The sequence below is a fragment of the Schistocerca nitens genome, chromosome 1 (genome assembly GCF_023898315.1).
Source record: "Schistocerca nitens isolate TAMUIC-IGC-003100 chromosome 1, iqSchNite1.1, whole genome shotgun sequence".
Taxonomy (NCBI): Eukaryota; Metazoa; Arthropoda; class Insecta; order Orthoptera; family Acrididae; genus Schistocerca; species Schistocerca nitens.
The window spans coordinates 1,061,592,515-1,061,619,409 of NC_064614.1; the positions used below are offsets into that span (position 1 = coordinate 1,061,592,515).

General features: G+C 45.7%; 1 protein-coding gene across 2 annotated transcripts in view; it reads right to left on the reverse strand.

The window, feature by feature from the left end:
- The window catches only part of LOC126197885 (TNF receptor-associated factor 4), a 684,818-nt gene that overhangs the window by 15,613 nt on the left and 642,310 nt on the right, over window positions 1-26,895 (reverse strand). For both annotated transcript variants that reach the window (XM_049934673.1, XM_049934674.1), the window contains 2 exons: window positions 26,308-26,412; window positions 10,692-10,853 (listed from right to left, as the gene is read on the reverse strand). In XM_049934673.1, the coding sequence (XP_049790630.1) occupies window positions 10,692-10,853; window positions 26,308-26,412 (267 nt within the window). The remainder of the gene's footprint in view (window positions 1-10,691; window positions 10,854-26,307; window positions 26,413-26,895) is intronic.

A 26,895-nucleotide genomic window follows, 5' to 3' on the forward strand; every position in this document is an offset into this window, starting at 1 on the left:
CATACAAAGTGCAAATCGTTCAGGTCTTGTTGCCCAATGACAGTACACGTCGATATGACTTTGCGGTCGAAATCCTATCACGTATTGAGGACGATGATGGTTATCTCAGACGAATTGCCTTTCCCGACGAAGCGACTTTTTTTGTCAGTGGAGTAGTGAATCGCCATAATGTGCGCGCTTGGGGTCCACAACCCCCTGGCGAGGTCATGGAGTGCACTAGAAGCAGTCCGAAGGTGAATGTTTGGTGCGCGCTATTGCACGATCGAATTATAGGGCCATTCTTCTTCGCTGAGGCTACCATCAGATCTGCAGTGTATCTGGACATGTTGCAACTGTATGCTGTTCCTCAGCTGCTTCAGTATCACCCCGATGTCTTGTTTCAGCAAGACGGTGCACCGCCTCATTGGGGTTTGGACGTCCGTGCCTATCTCGATATGACCTTCCCTGGGCGATGGATTGGTCGTGATGGGCCAACGGTTTGGCCTCCACGCTCTCCTGACGTAACCCCATTAGACTTCTTTTCATGGGGTTATGTAAAGGAGGAGGTCTACCGAACACGTGTACCAGATCTTGAAACCCTGCGGCAACGGATAACCACAGACGTTGAATCGATCCCTTCAGTGATGTTGGTTAATGTGTGGACGGAAAATGAATATCGCCTAGATGTGCTACGTGCTGCCAAGGGTGCTCATGTGGAAGTTTACTGGTGTGTGAAAAAAAACTTTGATAGTTTGTAAACAATTAGACACCAGTTTCATATTTGTATCTTACTTCTAGCCTGAGTTATCAAGTTATGTAATCAGGGAAAGACTTTTCGGACATCCTGTATAAAGATCACTGCTTTCTTGCAACATGGCGCTAGTGTGCCTTCAACTGTCGGTGAGTGTCGCAACTGTGATAAGTAATTTTGGAGTTGAACAATTTCTGTTTACGAAGACTCGGAACACGCGGGTCATTTTAAGAGATCAGGCACACAATGTGTGACGGTCTGTTATTGAGCAGAAGCATTAGCTGGTGCTGTTATTGTTGTTGTTGTGAGTGCAGCAGAGGACGCCTCGGCAGCAAACGACGCGTGCTGCGCGACTGGCGGTTTCCGGCCGGCCGGGACGCGGCCGGAATGCGTGGCCAGCGGAAGCCGCGCCAGCCCACATCCGGCGCACGCCTTCCCACCGCACGCCAGGTGCGAACGCCGCACACCGGGCAATCACTGAGGTCGCCACATTAACCTTTCTACCCCACCAGGTGTGACGACCACGGCTGCCGTCTAGTCCGTGCTTTGCTCGTTCAGTAATAAGAGTCACTACTCTTGTCAGATAAAGATGCCACTTCTACTGCACAAAGCCGCTGCAGTATGGGATTCTCGTACCGTTTAGTTTCGCGTTCCTTACGACATACTACGAAAGTAGTCGAAATAGGGGCATAAGGGAGACACCATATAAAGATCTGTGTCATACATTAATTTCTGATTTTTTACGTGATTTTTGTAGGAGCGCGCTACTTTAAAACCGTTGTTTTATGGCCCGGAGGGCGGATCGCTGTGGCGGCTGCCTGCAAACAGTACTTTTCCCGACAACTTCGCAACTTAGGATCTCAAACGTCAGATGCCAATCAATTTATAGTAAATAGTTCCTCGTCTATAATACAGCGTAAGCGGAGACATCTTCCACATTTAATTACATAACTGCGGCCACCGATTAGTATACAGGGTAACAAGACTGTTAAAAGAGGGACGACGACGATCAGCATCTGAGAACTGGGGTGGGAGCGCGCACGAAGGAAGTGCACTAAAGTTTCGATCACGCTCCTCCAGCCATTTGAGAATCTGCTGGCTTGTTTAGGAAGTAGGGATGATGGTTATCGCTGAAACAATCTGATTTTTCATCTACATTATAACATGACTGTTAAAACCGCTCAAAATACCGGTTTCTGAAATAACAGTCCAATCTGTTCATAAATACTCGTTCTGTAATGTGTTGATCTGTAACTTCTTTCAACAGAAACAACATTTAAAGAAGACACAAATCATTCAGAAGCTACAGAACTTCCCAACAAACTTTTTTTTTTAAGTTTTATCTAAAAACAATACATCGGTTCCATATCTGGTTATCAGTAAAAAATAAAAATACCTGTTTTAACCGAGACCAAACAAACGCATAAAAATACGATTATTTAGAACTAAATTACCGGTATCGGTTTTAACTGATCGCTTTCCCCCTTCCCTAGTAGGGAGACGCATTACCTTGCTGTAAGATCAGCTCCTCTCTCGGAAGACAATCGGATGAGCGGCGCCTGGGAGACAGATTCGTCAACAAACTATTTAAGAATAACTTCAACGCAGCAATGGCGCTTGAGAATGCCAGAACAATATCTCCCCCCCCCCCCCCCACATCATACCACTGCTACCTTTCGCTTGAATTCTTCCAGCAATGCGCAGTGCGAGCCCAGTTTCTGTGGAAACTGGTCGTGTCTTTCGAAGCACCGTCGCGTTAGGGTTGCAGACAACTTCCGTTTGCAGCGGTGTCCCGTACGCAGCGCGGTTTTGCTAAGAGTTCGGCTGCCGATGATTTATTCAGGCGCTATGGGGTTCTTGCGTGGCATGTCGAATGACCCCCCATGCAGCATCGTAATTTGAGGTTCACCTTACCGTCAACGTCAATTCCCATTATTGATGATCGTGAATAGGCCATTAATCCATTATTACCACACTATTACCACTATTACACAAATACTGTTTCCCTGGCCCCAAGGCAGATGACGACCCCCTCTTGCTACTTTGATAAATTATATATCGGGTGGTTGCGTTGGGTTGTTTGGGGGAAGAGACCAAACAGCGAGGTCATCATCGGTCTCATCGGAGTAGGGAAGGATGGGGAAGGAAGTCGGCCGTGCCCTTTCAAAGGAACCGTCCCGGCTTTTGCCTGGAGCGATTTAGGTAAACCACGGAAAACCTAAATCAGGATGGCCGGACGCGGGATTGAACCGTCGTCCTCCCGAATGCGAGTCCATTGTGCTAACCACTGCGCCACCTCGCTCGGTATATATCGGATGGTCATAAATATGTAATAATCAAAAACATAAAAAATACCTTGCCTAATACAGCGCAGCAAACCCACTGTCATTCAAAACAGCTTCCAGTCATCTCAGAATAAATAAATGCAGGTCTTTTATGGTTTTCAGGGGAGTCTTATAGCATCCTTCCTGCAAAATAATGCCAAGTTCGGATAAGGATGATGGAGGCGGATAGCAATTACGCGCAATTCTCTCCAAATGAAACTACAAAGGCTCAGATCTGGTGACTGTAGTGGTCAGGCGAGATACGACAATTCATCCTCGTCCTCACAAAGCCAGTCCTAGACAATGCGAACTGTGTGAAGAGGGTCCCTGTCATCTTGGAACACAGCGTCAACATTGGGGAACAAACATTGTACCAGAGATTGAACCTGACTAATCAAAATGGTCAAATTACACTTGGCAGTAATGCGATCTTGCACCATGGGGCCCACGGAGTACCGTGATATGACTACCCAAATCATCACCAAACCCCCGCCATGTTCCGCTCTTGGGACGTAAACTCGACCAGAAGTTGGAAACAGTATGACATAAGACTCACCCGTCCGAATGATCTCTTCCATAGCTCCACTGTCCATGTTTCATGGCTTCGGCAGAACATGTTCCGCTTACGAGCATTTGCATCACTGATGAGATCTGAAATTCCAGCTCGTACTTCAGTTCCCATCTTATGGAGCTCCCTTCATGTTATTTTGGTGGTGACAAGGTTCGCGAGTGCGACATTCAGTTCCACGGTAATTTTTTCAGTTCTCGTCCCCTCATTTTTTGACACAATCCTCCATAGTGACTGATTGTCACGGTCACTCAGCTTACATTTTCGCCCGCTTTCCGTCTTAGTGGATGATGATTTTCCGCCTTCCCTTATGTGGTGTAAGTCTTCGATACGGTGCCTCATTAATTATCAAACACGTCGGCTACCTTGGTTGCGAAAGCGCCCGCCATACGCGCACCAACTACACTCCTGGAAATGGAAAAAAGAACACATTGACACCGGTGTGTCAGACCCACCATACTTGCTCCGGACACTGCGAGAGGGCTGTACAAGCAATGATCACACGCACGGCACAGCGGACACACCAGGAACCGCGGTGTTGGCCGTCGAATGGCGCTAGCTGCGCAGCATTTGTGCACCGCCGCCGTCAGTGTCAGCCAGTTTTCCGTGGCATACGGAGCTCCATCGCAGTCTTTAACACTGGTAGCATGCCGCGACAGCGTGGACGTGAACCGTATGTGCAGTTGACGGACTTTGAGCGAGGGCGTATAGTGGGCATGCGGGAGGCCGGGTGGACGTACCGCCGAATTGCTCAACACGTGGGGCGTGAGGTCTCCACAGTACATCGATGTTGTCGCCAGTGGTCGGCGGAAGGTGCACGTGCCCGTCGACCCGGGATCGGACCGCAGCGACGCACGGATGCACGCCAAGACCGTAGGATCCTACGCAGTGCCGTAGGGGACCGCACCGCCACTTCCCAGCAAATTAGGGACACTGTTGCTCCTGGGGTATCGGCGAGGACCATTCGCAACCGTCTCCATGAAGCTGGGCTACGGTCCCGCACACCGTTAGGCCGTCTTCCGCTCACGCCCCAACATCGTGCAGCCCGCCTCCAGTGGTGTCGCGACAGGCGTGAATGGAGGGACGAATGGAGACGTGCCGTCTTCAGCGATGAGAGTCGCTTCTGCCGTGGTGCCAATGATGGTCGTATGCGTGTTTGGCGCCGTGCAGGTGAGCGCCACAATCAGGACTGCATACGACCGAGGCACACAGGGCCAACACCCGGCATCATGGTGTGGGGAGCGATCTCCTACACTGGCCGTACACCACTGGTGATCGTCGAGGGGACACTGAATAGTGCACGGTACATCCAAACCGTCATCGAACCCATCGTTCTACCATTCCTAGACCGGCAGGGAACTTGCTGTTCCAACAGGACAATGCACGTCCGCATGTATCCCGTGCCACCCAACGTGCTCTAGAAGGTGTATGTCAACTACCCTGGCCAGCAAGATCTCCGGATCTGTCCCCCACTGAGCATGTTTGGGACTGGATGAAGCGTCGTCTCACGCGGTCTGCACGTCCAGCACGAACGCTGGTCCAACTGAGGCGCCAGGTGGAAATGGCATGGCAAGCCGTTCCACAGGACTACATCCAGCATCTCTACGATCGTCTCCATGGGAGAATAGCAGCCTGCATTGCTGCGAAAGGTGGATATACACTGTACTAGTGCCGACATTGTGCATGCTCTGTTGCCTGTGTCTATGTGCCTGTGGTTCTGTCAGTGTGATCATGTGATGTATCTGACCCCAGGAATGTGTCAATAAAGTTTCCCCTTCCTGGGACAATGAATTCACGGTGTTCTTATTTCAATTTCCAGGAGTGTATTTGCTCACGGTCGAATTTACTTCGCTCCGACATAACGCACTCTCAACGACACAGATCACTGTTCTAATCACGATTGGCGCTTGCAGCACACTGAATCATTTTACAGTTGCTGTTCGTGGCCAAATACAAAAGCGCAACCTGCAGACTTCGTTGGGATCTGTGTTTATGCTCAAGCATGCATTTCTCTGGAGTCTCCATATTTTTGTCCAACGCTACACACACTACACACGCACACACATTATATACATACGTTAAAAACAATCTTCCAAGCTATGCAGTATCCTATACGAGATGCATTCTAAAAAGCTAGGTAGGCGTACGTGACAGCGTTGTAGGAACTGTCCTACGTTGCGCAAATGGAGAATGCAGCTGGCCAGTTGCTGACATAGCTAAGGCCTTGCAAGGTTCAGTCAACATCATCTCGCGAATTCCCGCGCCGGTGCTAACAGAGACAAAAAATACGCGTTCTCTCGGCCTGTTTACCGCAGAAACGTCTGGAAATGGTCTTCTGCTCTACATGTAGTGTCAGCGGGAAGGGCAGATGCCAGCCTAAGGGTAATCGAAAAAGTAAGTGCAGAGCCATCTCTTCTCAAAAGATTTCACCTGGCTTCACTGCCAGCCTGGCGCAAAACATTTTTCACAAAATAAGAACCAATCAAAACAAATTCTTTAAAGTTACGCTGCAAATGATGGATAATACAAATGAATAATTACAATTTCAGATCAAAACATGTGCAAATGAACAATTACAATTTCAGATCAAAACATGTGCATCACCATGGAAAAATGGTCTCTACCATAGCAACCAGAGTGGATTCTGAAAACAATGGTCATCCGAAACCCAACATGCGCATTTCTCATCTGATATCCTCAAAGCCATGGATGAAGACTGTCAAGTAATGCAATATTTCTTGACTTTCGAGAAGTATTTGACTTAGGGCAACACCAGTGCTTATTAAAGAAACTACGATCGTATGAGGCGTCAAACAAAATTGGTGAGTTTCTTGGTGTTAGCTTGGATCGAAAGTCAACGACCGGTGTACAAGTACGTAACTTCAAGCGGGCAAAGAGAAGTGTGATGGGATCCTTGCTGCTAGTATTGTATATTAACAACCTGTTCGATAGTATTAATGGTAATCTCAGACGTTTTGATGATGATTCAGTCACCTACAATGAAGCACTGTCCGAGCAAAGGTGCATAAGTATTCATTGTTATTTCAAAATTGTGGGAAGACTAGCAATTTGCGTTAAATGTGGAGAAATGTTAAATTTCGCACTTCACAAAACGTAAATCCCACTATCCTCAGACAACAATATCAATGACTTGCAAATAGAATCAGTCAACTCATAGAACTACTTTTGCGTAAAAAATTGTATGTATATGAAATGGAATGATAACACAGGCTCAATCGTGGGTAAAGAAGGTGGTTGACTTCGGGTCATTGGTAGGATACTGGGAAAATGCAACCAGTCTAAGAATCAGGTTGTTTACAAAACACACATGTGGCTCATCCCAGAATACTGCTCACCTATGTCTATGTGGGACACATGTCATATAGGACTTACAGGGGATACTGAGCGTATACACAGGACAGCATCAATGGTCACAGGTTTGTTTGACCGACGTGATAATGTCAATGAGATACTTAAAACCATAGCTAGCAGACGCTTGAAGATAGATGTAGGCTATCCCTCGTAAACATAACGAAGTTTCAGGAGATATTAAGTAAGAAACCTAGGAATATGCTACAACACCCTTCTTACTCTTCCCTTAGGAAACGTGAAGACAAGACTGCTGTAATTATAGTGCGCACATAAGCATTTAAGCAATAATTTTTCCCGCGCTCCTCACGAGAATGGAGCGTGAAGCAATATTAATACGTGCGCAGTAGAAAGTACTCTCTGTTATTCATTTACAGTGGCTTGCAGATATAGAAAGAACTGGTATCGATACACCCTAAATCTCTCTTGACACTGTACCGGTAATGCTCAAAAGTCAAGCGGTCTTCAAGAAACTGTATGTGAGAGTCAGCGACGAACAAAAGACAGAAAAAGAGTGTATGTAGGTACGAAATTTCTGGTCCAATGCACGCACACAGACAGGCCATAGTCTCCTACTCGCTGGAACCACGTTCTTGCAGTGACTGTCTCCATCTTCCAGGTTTATTACACTTGAAATACGACTGCGAATTTCAGCTACTATAATAGTGTTTCGCGTCATTTTCTCATTCAGCGTTAATCTGGTGATACTTTTATGTGTTCATTTTTCACAAATCTGAAATTTTGAAAAATTGTGGTAAGTTCTTATGGGACCAAACTGCTGAGGTTATCGGCCCCTAGGCTTACACACTACCTAATCTAACTTACGCTAAGGACAACACATACACTCATGCCCGAGGGAGAACTCGAACATCCGACTGGGGGGGGGGGGGGGGGGGGGGGGGAGCCGTGGTCTAAGACCGCGTGGCACCCAACTCTGAAATACATTCTGCAGAGAACATACAGTAGGTTCAGGCATGCAACCGTACAAGACACAGCTGTTGTAGTCCACGGTCAACTTCATTAGGTCCTTCGTACAGTGGTCTCGGCTCCCAGCTCCTTTCACTGTCGGAAATATACTAGAGCTAAGCAACGAAATGTCGCTGTTGTACGGAAAGCTTACGGAACAGCGTTAGTCACACAACAGGCCGCCCTCAGTAGTCAAGGAGGTAGCACTGTTGCTAGTCAAGTGGAGGTCACGCTCGCACGTTCGTCCTTCTGTGTTTATGCATGGTTGCGCAAAAGTCGGAGGGACTATGATCCCAGTTCCAACGTGAACATTAGCAAGATTTTTTGTCCTTCGTATAGGTCAATAATGATCGTCGAACTGCGGCCCGCGGGCAGCATTCTGCCCGAATCAAGTATTTGTGCGGCCCGCGTTTCTAAGACGTATTTTATGACAAAAGGCATATACCAACTAAGAGTCCATTCCATAAACGTCAACTAATGTTAAGAGCTTCATAAAAGCGTAATTTTTCTGCTCAGTAACAAACAAAAATACTTACAGAAACAGGAATATTTTCAGATGTAATTAATTTTAAATAGCGTTCGTGAATTCCGCTGTGAGCTAACAAGGGATCCCCGTCGCACCCCCTACAGATTTAGTGATAAGATGGGCCAGAGGATAGCCCGTCGAAAGTTGAACGCAGATCAGGCATGAAAACAAAGAGAAGATGCCAAAATTAGATTTTCACTCTGCAGCGGAGTGTGCGCTGATATGAAACTTTCTTGGCAGATTAAAACTGTGTGCCGGACCGAGACTCGAACTCGGGACCTTTGCCTTACGCGGGCAAGTGCTCTATCAATTGAGCTACCCAAGCACGACTCACGCCCCGTCTCACAGCTTTACTTCCGCCAGTACCTCGTCTCCTACCCTCCAAACTTTACAGAAACTCTCCTGCGAACCTTGCAGGACTATTACTCCTGAAAGAAAAGATATTGCGGAGACATAGCTTAGCCACAGTCTGGGGGATGTTTCCAGAATGAGATTTTCACTCTGCAGCGGAGTGTGCGCTGATATGAAACCAGTCCTACAAGGTTCGCAGGAGAGCTTCTGTAAAGTTTGGAAGGTAGGAGACGAGGTACTGGCGAACTAAAGCTGTGAGGACGGGGCGTGAGTCGTGCTTGAGTAGCTCAGTTGGTCGAGCACTTGCCCGCGAAATGCAAAGGTCCGAGTTCGAGTCTCGGTCCGGCGCACAGTTTTAATCTGCCAGCAAAGTTTCAAAGAGAAGATGTACAGAACTGTGAAGAAAGAAGCAAAATCGAAACAGTGAATGGTGCAAGTTCAAGACGTGCAACATCGAGCGAATTTCAATAGCCACGTCGTCGTGGTTATGTGATCACGGTGTTGGACTGCGAAGGGGTGGTCCGTGTTAAAATCTCCCTTGTGACCCATTTTTTCACAAAATTAAGAACTGTTCATCCGGTCATTGACGTGGCTGTTCGCTGTATGAATATCTGTGTCTGTATCGTGGTGTAACGTCCGTTTACAACAGCAAGGTGTAAGGAATCGACCTCTATACGTACGTAGCTCCTATGGTGTTCTACAGAAGTACCATACGTTATGACTCTTGCGTACAGTTTTGAAAGTTTTTGACTCTTTAATTCCTTTGTTGTTCACGCCCGTTTGTTTGCCGTTTTCATTTCTGCTAGAGGTCTATATGGCCTACCGCCTGCTCTCACTATTTACCATATTTATCTGCGGCCGGCCGGAGTGGCCGAGCGGTTCTAGGCGCTACAGTCTGGAACCGCGCGACCGCTACGTTCGCAGGTTCGAATCCTACCTCGGGCGTGGATGTGTGTATTGTCCTTAGGTTAGTTAGGTTTAACTAGTTCTAAGTTCTAGGGGACTGATGACCTCAGAAGTTAAGTCCCATAGTGCTCAGAGCCATTTATCTGCGACTGGAATATATTCTTACCACATGACTCATTATGTACCCTTGCCAACACTACAAAAGGAGAACAGACACGCCAATGACCGGAAGGAAAGTTCATAATTTTGTGTGTGTGTGGTGGTGGTGGGGGAGAAAAAGAAATTGGTACGCGAGAGGTTTGCACACAGATCTCCCGCTTTTGAGTCTCCAACACCATAACCACACAATCACACAATCACGACGTCGCGATTCCTGGTGTTTGCAAGTACTTACACTAATTTCATCACGTCTTTGGATTACCTTTTTAGTCCCGGATAAAAACATCTGTGGAATACAGTTACTCCCGCCCCCTCCCCTCTCTTGCTGTGTGTGTGTTACTAAAGAATAATATAAGTACTAAACCTATCTATAGCAACAAATGCAGCCAATAGTAAGTGAAAAATTGATGAAATTTCACATGTAAAAAAAAATGTGTTTTGTTACGTTTTTGAGCTTCCACTGCTATGAGTATGAATCCTGAATCCTTGCTGGTCATGCTGTTAAAGTTTTATGAATTTATTTGTAAAAGTATAGACAGTGGAAATTAAAATGTCCTGTGGTGCCTCTCCCGCTCCATGTCGGCCCGTTTGACGTCCTACCCCCCTTAATACAGGAAATAATCGGAATTTTAAAAAAATCGAAAATCGGTTCTTTTGAGCTGTTTTACTAGTATGGTTAAACTGGCATTGGAAAAAAAACGACATAACCGAAAACTGGTTGTTTCAGCGATAACCGCCATCCCTAGTGCAAGACCGGCTCGCGGTACAGCAGTGCGCTGGCTGGTGGCTTACCTCGTGCGTGACGCCGGTGAAGTCGTTACCGCAGAACTGACAGTGCACGCGCCGCTGCGGACACGTGTAGCGCAGGTGGTCCTCCATCAGGACGCGCGGGATCTGAGCGCCGCACTGGCTCGTGCAGGGCACCGCGTCGTGCCGGCACGTGTTCAGGTGCGCCTGCAACACCCGACACAAATCACAACACGGCCACACGTGGCGTGCACGTGCGCCCCCTGCCTCAGGGTGCGCTGCATCGGCTCGTAAGGGATGCGGGGTTCTTGCTGTGTGTTGCCACATGCAAAGAGACTGTCCTAAGAAGATGATATAATGATGTTGGATTTATGGCGTTCAACAGCACGATCATCAACCCCCTTACTGAATATCAACGTACATCTCTCGTGGTTTGAGCGATGTCTGCTCTCAAATCAGTATGGATTCCGTAGAAATACTGGAACACGTGAGGCAATACTGACCTTATGACTTATCTTAGAAGAAAGATTAAGGAAAGGCAAACCTACGTTTCTAGCATTTGTAGACTTAAAAGCTTTTGACAATGTTGACTGGAATACTCTCTTTCAAATTCTGAGGGTGGCAGGGGTAAAATACAGGGAGCGAAAGGTTATTTACAATTTGTACAGAAACCAGATGGCAGGTATAAGAGTCGAGGGGCATGAAAGGGAGGCAGTGGTTGGGAAGGGAGTGAGACGTTGTAACCTCTCCCCGATGTTATTCAATCTGTCTATTGAGCAAGCAGTGAACGAAACAAAAGAAAAATTCGGAGTAGGTATTAAAATCCATGGAGAACAAATAAAAACTTTGAGGTTCGCCGATGACATTGTAATTCTGTCAGAGACATCAAAGGACTTGGAAGAGCAGCTGAACGGAATGGACAGTGTCTTGAAAGGAGGATATAAGATAAACATCAACAAAACCAAATCGAGGATAATGGAATGTAGTCAAAAAAATGGTTCAAATGGCTCTGAGCACTATGGGACTCAACTGCTGTGGTCATTAGTCCCCTAGAACTGAGAACTACTTAAACCTAACTAACCTAAGGACATCACACACATCCATGCCCGAGGCAGGATTCGAACCTGCGATCGTAGCAGTCGCACGGTTCCGGACTGCGCGCCTAGAACCGCGAGACCACCGCGGCCGGCTGAAAGTATTTGTATGGAGTGTAGCCACGTATGGAAGTGAGACGTGGACGATAAATAGTTTGGACAAGAAGAGAATAGAAGCTTTCGAAATGTGGTGCTACAGAAGAATGCTGAAGATTAGATGGGTAGATCACGTAACTAATGAGGAGGTATTGAATAGGATTGGGGAGAAGTTTGTGGCACAACTTGACTAGAAGAAGGGATCGGTTGTTAGGACATGTCCTGAGGCATCAAGGGATCACCAATTTAGCATTGAATGGCAGCGTGGAGGGTAAAAATCGTAGAGGGAGACCAAGAGATGAATACACTAAGCAGATTCAGAAGGATGTAGGTTTCAGTAGGTACTGGGAGATGAAGGAGCTTGCACAGGATAGATTACCATGGAGAGCTGCATCTAACCAGTCTCAGGACTGGAGACTACAACAACAACAACAAGATGCTACAGTTGCAGATATAAATAGTTCTTATTGTAGACTATATGTGAACACTTCTTCTGACCCGTCTGAGCGAATTATAGAAAAGCATCTGGCATTACGGCACAAAATGTAAAAAAAAGTTACAAATAAAAGAAAATTCAAAATTCTGATCATTTTATGTTGTAATTCTGACCAGTGGAAAGTTGCTGTAATAAATCCCAGACGTAAGAAAATCGAAGTTACCTTAGGCAGCCACAGCGCTTAGTTTTTTAATATTATTTTCTGGTATTTCAAAAGAGAGTGCATTGTCTGATGTAATACAAGCGTTGCTAATAATGCTAATTAGATGCCCTTCACGTAAGTAATCATTTTTCTCCCAGAACATGAAATTTTATCGTATCTGTAATTTGATTAACTCCAATCCTTCGAAACAGTGCCACTGCTTATTGTTGTTGTTGTTCTATAGTAAGTGCACTTTCAGAAAGATACACCCCAAGTACGCAGTAACTAAGTGAAGGTGTAAAATATGATAAGTGTTTGGTGACATGCTCTTTTTTTCCAGATAATGCTGTGTGAGTGTGTGCGTATGTGGACAAATGCGCTATGATCTGGATATCCCATTAAACACTACGTCCCCATGTAGTCCTAAATTGGTCATCTGGTTCTGTAACCATTGAAAGGCAAGGACACACACACGCGCATACACACCCACACACACACACCCACACACCACTTCCACCCAATAGTCACAACAAGCGAGGTAGAGGGCGCGCAGAATAAGGTCGGTAGATGCATGATGTGTAGGGCATACATGGGCAGAGCAGAAAGGGGGGGGGGGGGGGCGTTGCGGGCAGTCGCTGTAGCGAAAGGGCCGAGCACTGGAGGGGAAGTGCTGTTCTAAACTGAAGCCTACGCTTAGATTTTTTGTAAATAGTAACTGGAGCCCCTCCAAGCCCACACTTGCATGGTGACCATTCAAAAAATCTACTGACACCTCTGCTTTGTTAGTATCTAAAAATTATTCCGCTGAAAATGCAAAAACAGCAGCGATTTATTTTCGTCTGGCTGGTTAATCATTTGCAGCTTTCGGAAAAGCGTCAAGAATGATGAATTTTTAGTTGCCTTGTTGCCATGTTAAAATTTGCTTCTTTTACCAAAACACAGCGGCGTTTACACAATGTTGCGCAGATGCAACTCCGAGAGAATTCCGAAACAGTCGTTTATTGAGGAACTGAGGAAAAGTAAGGTCAATAGTTTATGAAAAAGCACATACTCAGTACAAAAGTAAACGTGTAATGTCTTCGCGTATATTGTTGAAAAACCCACAGCATTTTTCGTTTCGCCAGCTATCGATGGCCCTTAAAAACTACACTCTTTAATGGAAGAAGTCTGTATTTAGTGGAATGACGCTGTAGATAACGTAATTCTGCATAATAACCAAGGCAAAATACTCTTCTGTTTACGTGCTATCATCTGACAAAATCGCATTTCCATATCTCAAACCGTTTATGAAATATGAGAAATGTAGTGGATATTTCATTCTGGCTTTAGCGCTGGCGCGCAATTACAAATGAGTATATGCTACATCAGATCAGTTTTCTCGAGACTGTGACAAAACACAGAAGCCTCCACCCAAGTCTAAAGAAAACTTCAATATCATAGCTAAATTTCATATGCAGCAACATATTATGCTATATGCACCAAACGCCAAATCATAGTGACCCTTATGTTTCATTTCAATTTTTTGCGAATTTCTAGCAGTGTCTCACTTAAATGGAAACATCACAGTAACCATGACCATTAACGAAATGATGGGCATGTCATCAAGAAGCTGACATATAAACCTAAAAGTATCGCATAAATCAGTAAAATCGTTGGAGAAAACCTGCAGCGCGTACGCCTCGATTCTGTCATCGCAGCGCATCACCGACCGGCGCAAAGCAGGCAAACAATATCGGCCTCTCCTTACGAACTAAAGAAAGGACTCGCCCAGTACTTGCAACGAAAACTGTTCACTGCGCATTGCGCATCATATCCTGTGCGGACTCTACGGAAGGCTTCAAAGCAGCCTTCGGGCTGATGAAACCGAAGCCTTTTACTCAAAGCAGACTAAATGCTTCGTTCTCAAAGCAGAATAGATGCTTCGCTATATGTTGTTGTAGTTGTGGTCTTCAGTCCTGAGACTGGTTTGATGCAGCTCTCCATGCTACTCTACCCTGTGCAAGCTTCTTCATCTCCCAGTACCTACTGCAACCTACATCCTTCTGAATCTGCTTAGTGTATTCATCTCTTGGTCTCCCTCTACAATTTTCATCCTCCACGATGCCCTCTAATACTAAATTGGTGATCCCTTGATGCCTCAGGACATGTCCTACCAACCGATCCCTTCTTCTAATCAAGTTGTGCCACAAACTCCTCTTCTCCCCAATTCTATTCAATATATCCTCATTAGTTATGTGATCTACCCATCTAATATTCAGCATTCTTCTGTAGCACCACATTTCGAAAGCTTCTATTCTTTTCTTGTCCCGACTATTTATCGCCCATGTTTCACTTCCACACATGGCTACACTCCATACAAATACTTTCAGAAACGACTTCCTGACACTTAATCTACGAGGGGCGTTCAGAAAGTAAGCTCCGATCGGTCGCGAAATGGAAACGACTATGAAAATCCGATAAAGCTTTGCACAGATGTGTTGGGTAGTGTCTCTAGTATAACCCCTGTTAGCATCACGTCGCTCTTCTCATTTCTGAGCTCGCAGTGAGTGCGTAAAGATGTCTAGAAAATAGTGTCTGCCGCCAAGTACGAGGGCCTGGTGAGAAATTTCGCCTGAAGCTATGCAGCTAACATTACATAACTGTCGTGCTGTTTCTTCTTCAAGACAATTCTCAGCCGCATTCTGCAGGGGCAATGAAGATGCTCCTGCATCGTTTTCAAATGGAAATGTGAGATTACCCACAATACAGTCCGCAATTGTCTCCCCCTGAGTTTCATCTCTGGTCACATGAACCGCTGTCTTTGAAGACAACTTTTTGACACAGACAACGAGGTGTAGGCCAGCGTGGAGAATTGGCGGAAAGCACTGGCGGCTGCCTTCTATGATGAGGCTATTGAAAAGTTGGTACAACGCTATGACAAAAGTCTAAGTCAGAACGGCGACTACGTAGAGAAGTAGCTGAAAGGTGTAGCTAATTGTTACAAGTAAAACATTTTCTGATGTTCACTGTGGTTTCAATTTGGCAATCAATCGGAGCTTACTTTCTGAACAGGCCTCGTATACTTGATGTTAACAATTTTCTCTTCTTCAGAAACGCTTTCCTTGCCATTGCCAGTCTACATTTTATATCCTCTCTACTTCGACCATCGTCAGTTATTTTGCTCCCCAAATAGCAAAACTCCTTTACTACTTTAAGTGTCTCATTTCCTAATCTAATTCCCTCAGCATCACCCAACTTAATTCGACTACATTCCATTATCCTCGTTTGCCTTTTGTTGATGTTCATCTTATATCCTCCTTTCAAGACACTGTCCATTCCGTTCAACTGCTCTTCCAAGTCCTTTGCTGTCTCTGACAGAATTACAATGTCATCGGCGAACCTCGAAGTTTTTATTTCTTCTCCCTGGATTTTAATACCTACTCCAAATTTTTCTTTTGTTTCCTTTACTGCTTGCTCAATAGACAGATTGAATAACATCGGGGATAGGCTACAACCCTGTCTCACTCCCTTCCCAACTACGGCTTCCCTTTCATATCCCTCGACTCTTATACCTGCCATCTGGTTTCTGTACAAATTGTAAATAGCCTTTCGCTCCCTGTATTTTACCCCCTGCCACGTTCAGAATTTGAGAGAGAGTATTCCAGTCGACATTGTCAAAAGCTTTCTCTAAGTCTACAAATGCTAGAAACGTAGGTTTGCCTTTCCTTAATCTATCTATGTATGCTATATGTAACAAGTTAAAAATGCACGCTGGACAAGGATTCGAACCCCTATCTCTTTCGTGGGCAGTGGGCTACGAAATGTCACGGACTCGCTATTAACTCTCCCCCGCCCCCTCTCCACACACACACACACACACACACACACACACACTCATACACAGAGGCGGTGGTAGAGGGGGGGGGGGGGGTGAAGGAAGGTGCGGTTGTTGTTGAGAAAGAGCTGTTTCGCTCTAATGGGAGTATTTGCTGAGAGTTAAAACTGTGCACCGGCCTGAAGTTGATGCTCACTCTACTAAATACAATGGGCGGAAGAGGATGGTGGAAGGGGAGGTATTTAAAGAAATTGTTAGTCTGAAATAAGCGAATAAGAAGACGAAGACAAGCCACAAACGTTGGAATACTTCGGTCGAAGAAGCTGGGAGCCCAGTTCTGTGTGTGTGTATGTGTGTGTGTGTAACAGCGGCGGGGGAGGGCGGCCTAGAGGCCAGGCACGCAGCGTGTCTCCTCCCGTGGGAACCGCCTCTCTTCCTCGTCCTCCTCCTTTGTCTCGTCGGCTGGCTTCCCGCTGGGTGCTCTTCTCCAAGAGGTCTCTCTGTTCTGTGGCCAACACCATCTCACCTCCTTCGTGTTTGCCCATCTGCAAAGGCGCTCAACGAGAACCGGCTTCGCGGATAATCAAGGACGATCCACAGAATGGACGTCAACGGTCCGTCATTGAACGGAATCCCACCGTCAAACGGTGGTGTAAAAATGTATACGTCTTATAGCACTGTTGGCTAGGGGCATCCCACGAAGTAGATTCGGCCGTCTGTCGAAAAGGATGTTTTTCTCCGCGCCCCTTTCCTCGCAGATATATGGGAGTTGTGCTGTATGTGTATTTGTAGAGTGTTGGTGAATGTAATGGGCGCGTCTATAGCGAAGTGTTATGCTTGTGTTGGACGACGATGAGTGAGGGGAAAGGATGAAATTCGATCCCGGCACATAGCTTACTCTTACCGAACGGCACCAAGGCGGCTGCTGTACTTATTGTCCCCATCCCACAAACTAATCACCATCTACAGCGTCACATGTTTCCAGAATGAGAGTTTCACTCTGCAGCGGAGTGTACGCTGATATGAAACGTCCTGGCAGATTAAAACTGTGTGCCGGACCGAGACTCGAACTCGACTCGGACCTTTGCCTTTCGGTAAGGCAAAGGCAAAGGTCCCGAGTTCGAGTATCGGTCCGGCACACAGTTTTAATCTGCCAGGAAGTTTCATACCAGCGTACACTCCGCTGCAGAGTGAAAATCTCATTCTGGAAACATCCCCCAGGCTGTGGCTAAGCCATGTCTCTGCAATATCATTTCTTTCAGGAGTGCTAGTTCTGCAAGGTCCGCAGGAGAGCTTCTGCAAAGTTTGGAAGGTAGGAGACGAGGTACTGGCAGAAGTAAAGCTGTGAGGACGGGGCGTGAGTCGTGCTTGGGTAGCTCAGTTGGTAGAGCACTTGCCCGCGAAAGGCAAAGGTCCCGAGTTCGAGTCTCGGTCCGGCACACAGTTTTAAACTTCCAGGAAGTTTCAGTGTCACATGTCTTCACTTCAAGAGAAGTGAAGAGATTTGGAATTTAATCCAGGATTTTAGCGCGAAGCCTGACGATCAGGAACTTAACCTCATCGCCTATCAGGAACCTCACAGCCATCACCTCTCGTACTCTTGCCGGCAATGTCTCCTCGCTGAGACCGTACTGAACGTTTAGTGACGTCTTACACAAAGTCGGAAAATAGTATCAAAATCATTACAGAAGTTCTCCGTAGGGAAGTAAAAGAATAGAATATGCAGGGTGTTTCGGCACAGCGATTACAAACTTTGAGGAGAGAGAGAGTGCACCTAGGCGATGGAAAAACTCAGTGGTAGCGTATAATCGGAAACGTTTTCCTGGCACAGTAATGACAGCACAAAACGCAAGAAAGATAGGACACGAACAGGGTGAGAAAACACGTTTGTTATCCTTAGTACAGCAGAAACCAAGAAAAGAACAAAAAAAACGACCGTCGTCAAAGAAGGTGTCTGAAGTTACAACTCCGGCACATGGAAGACCTAATAATCTCCGTGCTCCACAGATGTGAGACCTGCATCATAGTCCGGAGTTGTAACTTTGAACTTTGGTGATGATCATTGTCTGTTTTTGTTCTTATTTCTTGGTTTCTGCTGTGCTAAGCATAATAAACATGTTTTATCATTCTGTTAGTATCCCTTTCTTCTGTTTTGAATTTGCTATATGATTTTCCATCGTCTATCTCTCCAGAAAGTTTGTAACCGCTGTGCTAAAACACCCTGTATACAATCAAACTCAACAAACAGCATTTAGAAGGCAGCGCAGAGTGCCTTTAAACTTTAGGCTTCTTGTCTTGCTTTTGTCATAAGCGGAAAACAACGCTGGGGAAAAATTCTCCCTCGATAGAGCTCATTTTTTACTTTCGAAACAATTTTTCTTAAAAGCCTTACCTATTTATACTGATATTTACGCCGATTTTTACTCTGTCCTCTTATGATAAAACGTAAGTCATTGTTATTCTTTCAGGTACTTACTTTCTTTTGTGGGAAAAACATGACGACGCAACGCAACCTTCTCAGTGTGTCCCGAAAACACAGCAAAAAATAAGATAAAGATTAAGAATCAACTGAAGCACAAAACGCACTACTACAACCAAACTGAAAACGAGAATAATGTTTGCAGTCGACGACGTCGCCCTGTCAACGTCAACACTTCCCCCCCCCCCCCCCCCCCCAAGGATCGTTGACGTTGAAGTTCCGTTCGGTTGACTGTCTGTGTGAATGCTTTGTGCAATCTTTTAATGCCACATGTGAATCGACGATAAATGCCAATGAAATCATTCGTTGGCGGTGGATCCCTGTAATGGGAGCGTTAGCCCGGTGGCTCCCTTGGCGCTATTCTAGAGCTGGAGTACGGCATGTGCCGGTGCTGCGGGGTTTTATTCTCTCCCATCTCTCATAATCATACAACGCCTACATTCAAGGCACACCTCTCATATACCGTTAAAAAAAAGAACGCACTGTGCGCCGAGGAATAAATCTCTTATGAGGCCATCGCAGCCACCAATGTCATACGAGTCTTAATTTATTTACTCGTGGAAAAACAGGAATCTGGAATTTTCTTGCGTCGACAACATCATTGTCTCCAAAACATGAAATTTGCACAAAGACGACATTTCACTGTACCCTACTTCTACTGCAGGACCGCATCGTAGTTGGTGCACGTCCGCTCTTCGCCTTTCTGTGCGGATTTTATCTTTGCTTGTTCTCTAGCTATAAATGATTTTACGTTAGTTCACCAAGCGAGATGGTACAGTGGTTAGCGCACTGGACAAGCATTCGGGAGGACGACGGTTCAAATCCGCGTCGAGCCATTTGGTTTTCCGTGAATTCCCTAAATCGCTCCAGACAAACTCCTTTGAAAGGGCACGGCCGACTTCCTTCCCCATCCTTCCCTAATCCGATGGGACCGATGACCTCGATGTTTGGTCCCCTCCACCAAATCAACCAACAGTTAATTCACTGCACCGACACGTCTGTTTCCTTCTCTGTGACAGGAACGATCCTTCGAAGAAAGAAGTCTAGTAAATAAAGGCTCTAAAACGCATACTTTAAGAACTATGGGCACTTGTTCAGCAGAAGCGATGCGTTTTACGGTAGCGACGAAGAACAAGAAGATCAAAACAAACTGCAAAACGATTTAGAAGAAATATCGGAATGGTGTGAAAAGTGGCAGTTGACCTTAAATAACGAAAAGTGTGAGGTCATCCACATGAGTGCTAAAAGGAATGCGTTAAACTTCGGTTACACGATAAATCAGTCTAATCTAAAAGCCGTAAATTCAACTAAATACCTAGGTATTACAATTATGAACAATTTAAATTGGAAGGAGCACATAGATAATGTTGTGGGGAAGGCTATCCAAAGATTGCGTTTTATTGGCAGGACACTTAGAAAATGTAATAGATCTACTAAGGAGACTGCCTACACTACGCTTGCCCGTCCTCTTTTAGAATACTGTTGCGCGGTGTGGGATCCTTACCAGATAGGAGTGACTGAGTACATCGAAAAAGTTCAAAGAAAGGCAGCACGTTTTGTATTATCGCGAAATATGGGAGAGAGTGTCACAGAAATGATATAGGATTTGGGATGGACATCATTAAAGGAAAGGCGCTTTTCGTTGCGACGGAATCTTCTCACGAAATTCCAATCACCAACTTTCTCTTCTGAATGCGAAAATATTTTGTTGACACCGACTTACATAGGGAGGAACGATCGCAAAGATAAAATAAGGGAAATCAGAGTTCTTACGGAAAGATATAGGTGTTCATTCTTTCAGCGTGCTATACGAGATTGGAATAATAGAGAATTGTGAAGGTGGTTCGATCAACCCTCTGCCAGGCACTTAAATGTGACTTGCAGAGTATCCATCTAGATGTAGATGTAGATGTAGAAGTGCTCTTAAGGTATGCACTTAGAGTCCAAGTTTACCGGCAATTTTTGATTCGAATGATGGTTGCTGCCTTATCCATGAATATTGGCCATTCCTCCTGGGAACCCTCTAGACACTGATTTCGCAGCTAGCCTGCATACTAACCACAGCAGCAGTGAGTCCACGCCGGGCTGTCGTCACAAAGAGGCAGGCACTCGGTGTGCGACTGCAAGCACGCGCCAGCTTTTGCCTCGCTCTTTACGATTCAACCGCTAATGCGTGCTGCTGACAAAACCGTGGACACGGTGCCTCTCCATTTGCACATCCTCTGCGTGCAAAAAGACTACTCTGTATAATGAGCGTGAAAAGTTCGCTGAAGAGTTCAAACGTGTACTTCTTGTTACACAAACTGGTCGTGGGAGCAGACACCATGAATGCTTTCCTGGTGCTGCACTTGTTTCAAGCTCTGAAGCACAGCTTCAGCAGCTACTCAATAGGTGTAGCCACGCCTGCCAACCACTCACGATGAGTGGCAACACAAAATCTCGGGCTAAAGTTCCACTTCGTTTAGTGAACAGTAATTCTTTAAACGCAGATAATCCAATACAGGCAGAAAGAGCTTGGTGTTGTCCAATAACAACTTTAATAGCCCCGTCTCCTTAGCTGGGTGATTAGCATGTCTCACTGCTATGCAGAGGGCCGAGGTTCAGTTCCCGGTACTGCCAGGGATTTTTCCTTAATGGAAGAACTGTAACGAGGTCTACTCGGCCTAGTGAGTCAATTGTGGGACTACTTGAATGAGAAGTAGTGGCTGCAACGTCCGAGACACGCGACAGTGGCTGGGAGGAAAGCGTGTTTACTTCATGCTCCTCCATACAGCATAAGCATGACGTCAAGTAGCAGAGGATAGCAAAGCGCCGGTCTTCATCGCGCAGTGCTCAGGGCTTGATCGATGGTTTTTACAAGGTGAATAGTGAACATCTGCCGCACAACACATCATTAACATACACAGAGGTGACAAAAGTTATGGAATAGCGATATCCACATATACAAATGGCAGTAGTATTGCTCACAAAGCGTATAACAGGTCAGTGCGTTGGCGGAGCAGTCATTTGCACTCGGGCGATTCGTGTGAAAAGGTTTCCGGCGTGATTTTGGTCGCACGACGGGAATTTGCATACGTACTTCGAATGCGGAATGGTAGTTGGAGCTAGACGCATGGGACATTTATTTTCGGGAATTATTAGGGAATTCAATGTTGCGAGAACCACAGTATCAAGAGTGTGCCGAGAATACTAAATTTCAGGTATTACCTCTCACCGGGGACACACAGTGGCCGACAGCCTTCACTTAACGGCCAATAGCAACAGCATTTGCGTAGTGTTGCCCGTGTCAACAAAAAACAGAAAATGTATGAAATAACTACAAAAATCAAAGTGGGATTTACGACGAACGTATCCACTAGGAGAGTGCGGCGAAATTTGGAGTTATGGGCTATGGCAGCAGACGACCGACGCGAGCGTCTTTGCTAACAGCCGTGACGCCCCGGGTACGGCTTAAGGGGCTCCTCAGAGCGAGACAGCTGAGCGGCACGTGCTAGTGTAAGACCTGAATGGCGCTACTGATGACATACGTAACGGCGCGACAACGATGGGCTAGACGAGCAGAAACAAACGATTTCACCTGTGATAGGTGTGACAAGAAATGTGTTGACAACCAGAGACACACAGCTGTTGGACAACAATATAGAAACACCGCGATAAATGCATACTTGAACATGAATGCAGATATCGGCCAAGCCTGCAGGTTGCGCTGTTGTACGAGGGCAGTTCAATAAGTAATGCAACACATTTTTTTTCTCGGCCAATTTTGGTTGAAAAAACCGGAAATTTCTTGTGGAATATTTTCAAACATTCCCGCTTCGTCTCGTATAGTTTCATTGACTTCCGACAGGTGGCAGCGCTGTACGGAGCTGTTAAAATGGCGTCTGTAACGGATGTGCGTTGCAAACAACGGGCAGTGATCGAGTTTCTTTTGGCGGAAAACCAGGGCATCTCAGATATTCATAGGCACTTGCAGAATGTCTACGGTGATCTGGCAGTGGACAAAAGCACGGTGAGTCGTTGGGCAAAGCGTGTGTCATCATCGCCGCAAGGTCAAGCAAGACTGTCTGATCTCCCGCGTGCGGGCCGGCTGTGCACAGCTGTGACTCCTGCAATGGCGGAGCGTGCGAACACACTCGTTCGAGATGATCGACGGATCACCATCAAACAACTCAGTGCTCAACTTGACATCTCTGTTGGTAGTGCTGTCACAATTGTTCACCAGCTGGGATATTCAAAGGTTTGTTCCCGCTGGGTCCCTCGTTGTCTAACCGAACACCATAAAGAGCAAAGGAGAACCATCCGTGCGGAATTGCTTGCTCGTCATGTGGCTGAGGGTGACAATTTATTGTCAAAGATTGTTACAGGCGATGAAACATGGGTTCATCACTTCGAACCTGAAACAAAACGGCAATCAATGGAGTGGCGCCACACCCACTCCCCTACCAAGAAAAAGTTTAAAGCCATACCCTCAGCCGGTAAAGTCACGGTTACAGTCTTCTGGGACGCTGAAGGGGTTATTCTGTTCGATGTCCTTCCCCATGGTCAAACGATCAACTCTGAAGTGTATTGTGCTACTCTTCAGAAATTGAAGAAACGACTTCAGCGTGTTCGTAGGCACAAAAATCTGAACGAACTTCTCCTTCTTCATGACAATGCAAGACCTCACACAAGTCTTCGCACCCGAGAGGAGCTCACAAAACTTCAGTGGACTGTTCTTCCTCATGCACCCTACAGCCCCGATCTCGCGCCGTCGGATTTCCATATGTTTGGCCTAATGAAGGACGCAATCCGTGGGAGGCACTACGCGGATGATGAAGAAGTTATTGATGCAGTACGACGTTGGCTCCGACATCGACCAGTGGAATGGTACCGTGCAGGCATACAGGCCCTCATTTCAAGGTGGCGTAAGGCCGTAGCATTGAATGGAAATTACGTTGAAAAATAGTGTTGTGTAGCTAAAAGATTGGGGAATAACCTGGTGTATTTCAATGCTGAATAAAACAACCCCTGTTTCAGAAAAAAATGTGTTGCATTACTTATTGAACTGCCCTCGTATTTCACGACGAACGACATCTGTGAAATGTCCTCAACACTGCAAGCGTCAGTCGCGATAAGAACAGTGTTCTGTGCAGTTGGCAGCGCATTATGTCGGAGTTCAGCAACTTAGAACGTGAGCAAATTGTTGGTGCTCGTACAGTGAGTGCTTCCGTAACCAACACAGCCCAAGTTTAATGGGGCACCATATCGAAGATTTATACCGCATACAGGGAAAGTGGAAAACATTATCCCCTAAGTGGCAATGTGGGCAAAAGTGTGTGCTGAGTGATCGTGACAGACGGTAACTGAAGAAAATTGTTATGAAAAATAAGAGGACGACAGCTACAAAGGTCACTGCAGATGTGAATGTCGCATTCGCAGACTTTGTCAGCACCAAAACAACACAAAGAGTGCTCCATAACCAGAGAGTTTCAGGGCGAGCCGGAATCCCGAAACTATTCATCAGTAACGCAAATGTCCGTTATCGGAAATCGTGCACCGAAGTCATACAACTTAGACTATGAAGCAATGGACCAATGTCATTCGATCGAATGAGTCTTGTTTCACACTGTTTCTAACTTTTGGCTGACCTTACGCCCCAAGAGTGAAACAAGGCGGAGGCTTATAGACGATTTAGGTAGCCATATCGTGGTTTTCCATGGGTCTCATGGTTACTCTGCAAGGTCGCATTACTGGTAAGGACTATCTGACCATTTTGGATGATGAGGTCCATCCCATGGTACAGTGTTTGTTCCCAAGTGGTGGTACTGTATTCCAAGACCCTGTTCACACTCTCGCATAGCCCAGGATTGATTTTGTTTGCACGAGGATGAACTGTCGCATATGCCATGGCCACCACAGTCAACAGATATGAATCACAGTCACCAGATATGAATGTTATTAAGCCGCTGCAACCTAGTTTGGAGAGATGGGTGCTTGATCGCCATCCACTTCCATCAGTGTTACCTGAACTTGCACTACTTTTCAGAAAGAACGGTATAAGAATCCGCTCAAAACCAAACAGGATACGTGTTTATCCATTCCGAGACGACGAGGGTGTTTTGAAAGACAACGGTTTACCTAAACCGTATTAATCATGGTAATGTGTTGTGTTTTTGGTATTTCCATGTTTTTGTCTACGCCAAATAGATGTGACCGCTACAACAATGTTTAAAAAAGACAGTGTAACAGTTATGTGTAAGGACGTTGTGTTCTTACATGAATTCAATCGCTGTTCTAGTAACACATTTTACAAAGACTAGAATACTGCCTAGGGGCCGTCTTCGAAACAATTCTTTTTAATGTGTTTTTCAGCCTTGGGCCACTCAAATGCATTATTACCGCTCCCTACTTCTCAGAAAATCATCATTACATGCTGTGTTTAAAAAGAAAAAGATTTCATAGCAAAATTATGGGAAACTAAATCACAATGCCTTCACTGGCATAAAAATCTTTGTATCAACAACCATCAGTTTCTTTCTATCGCTCTTATGTAATTACACAACAGCGCTGGGGCCAATTATTGTATTACATATCTTCATTTTCACCTTCGTTGACATTACCCTGTATCTCATGCCCGGTTTTAGGGCGTTATATGATCTGGAAGTGTTAACGAATCGTTGGTTTACTTCTAGCAGGACATTATTCGACCGGCTGAAATATGATCTTAAGTATTTTAAGTTCTTAACTATCTTCAACCTCATCTCTCCCAGCTGCAAAACCCCCAACGTACACTGTGATTCATCCTTCTGCTTAGTACCACTTCCGTCTTTTCTACATTGATTGTCAAGCCCTACTTCCCTGTACTACTGTTCAGATCCTCTAATGTTTATGTCATGTCTTCTGTTGGCTCTGATTTGCATATGCTAGCATTTGCAGATTTCCATTCAGATTGACGACCTTTCCTGCTCTTTTCATCTCGTGTACAACTTTTTCAAAGGAATGTAAAATCGGATGATCCTTCTGAAACTAAAAACTTTCTACTCCTATGCCCAATCTGAAATTCACACCAAATTCCTCTCTTCACTCATGTACAAGATATAGTACTATGAAACCGGACAAATCTTTTCGAAATATCCGGTACAGAAAGACGGAAACAAAGATTCAGCGGGTGAGCACATGGCTTGGCGCCAATGTAATCTCCGTGCGTACTACTACAGCAATTACAACTGTGTGATTCCATTATATCTTCGGCTGTCAGTATCTTCCCTGTACAAGACAACAACAGGTATTCTGGAAAGCTTCGCTAAAGACTTGACGGTTTTATCATTTATTGCTATTAACATTCTGTCCCTTCCCTTTGTATACAGCAGTGCAGTCTCGATTCTCATTTCTGGAAGCAGCTACGTCTTCCTTCAGCACAGATGAAGTAGGCGGCCTGTCCCTCGGCGTCGGCGGCCAGATGCCGGTTAGCTGGTGTCCCCGTACCCCCACGCAGCAGCCGGCTGAGTTACAGGGAATGCGCCGCTTTTTGCTCGCAGAGCAGAGCTGTGCTCGGTCTTACCTTCAGCTTGCGGAGCTCGTCCATCCACTTGCAGCCTTGCTTGTGGTGGATGCAGTACACCAGCGAGCCCATGATGGCCTTCTCGGAGTCAGGGTCCGGGTAGATCTGCAACACAGACACACCACGTTCCTCAGTACACTCCTACAAACAACTGCTCGGCCGCCGCTAACGCACTGATCGATTTTGACGAAACTCGTCACGGAGCGAGGACACATTTTGAAGTCTATAAAAGGCTCAGGGAAACACTATTTGAAATTCTAAAGGCAGCAGGGATAAAACACAGGGAGAGAAAGGTTATTTACAACTTATACAGAAACTAGACCGCAGTTATAAGACTCGAAGGACATAAAAGGGAAGACGTAAATGAGAAGGGAACGAGGTTGGGTTGTTGTCTAGCCACGACGTTATTCAATCTGCACGGTGAGAAAATTGTAAAGGAAACCAAGAATAAATTTAGAAATAGAATTAAAATTCATATTGAAAAAACAAAGAAAAACCTCGCCAATTCTCGATGACAAAAAAATGGTTCAAATGGCTCTGAGCACTATGGGACTTAACTACTGAGGTCATCAGTCCCCTAGAACTTAG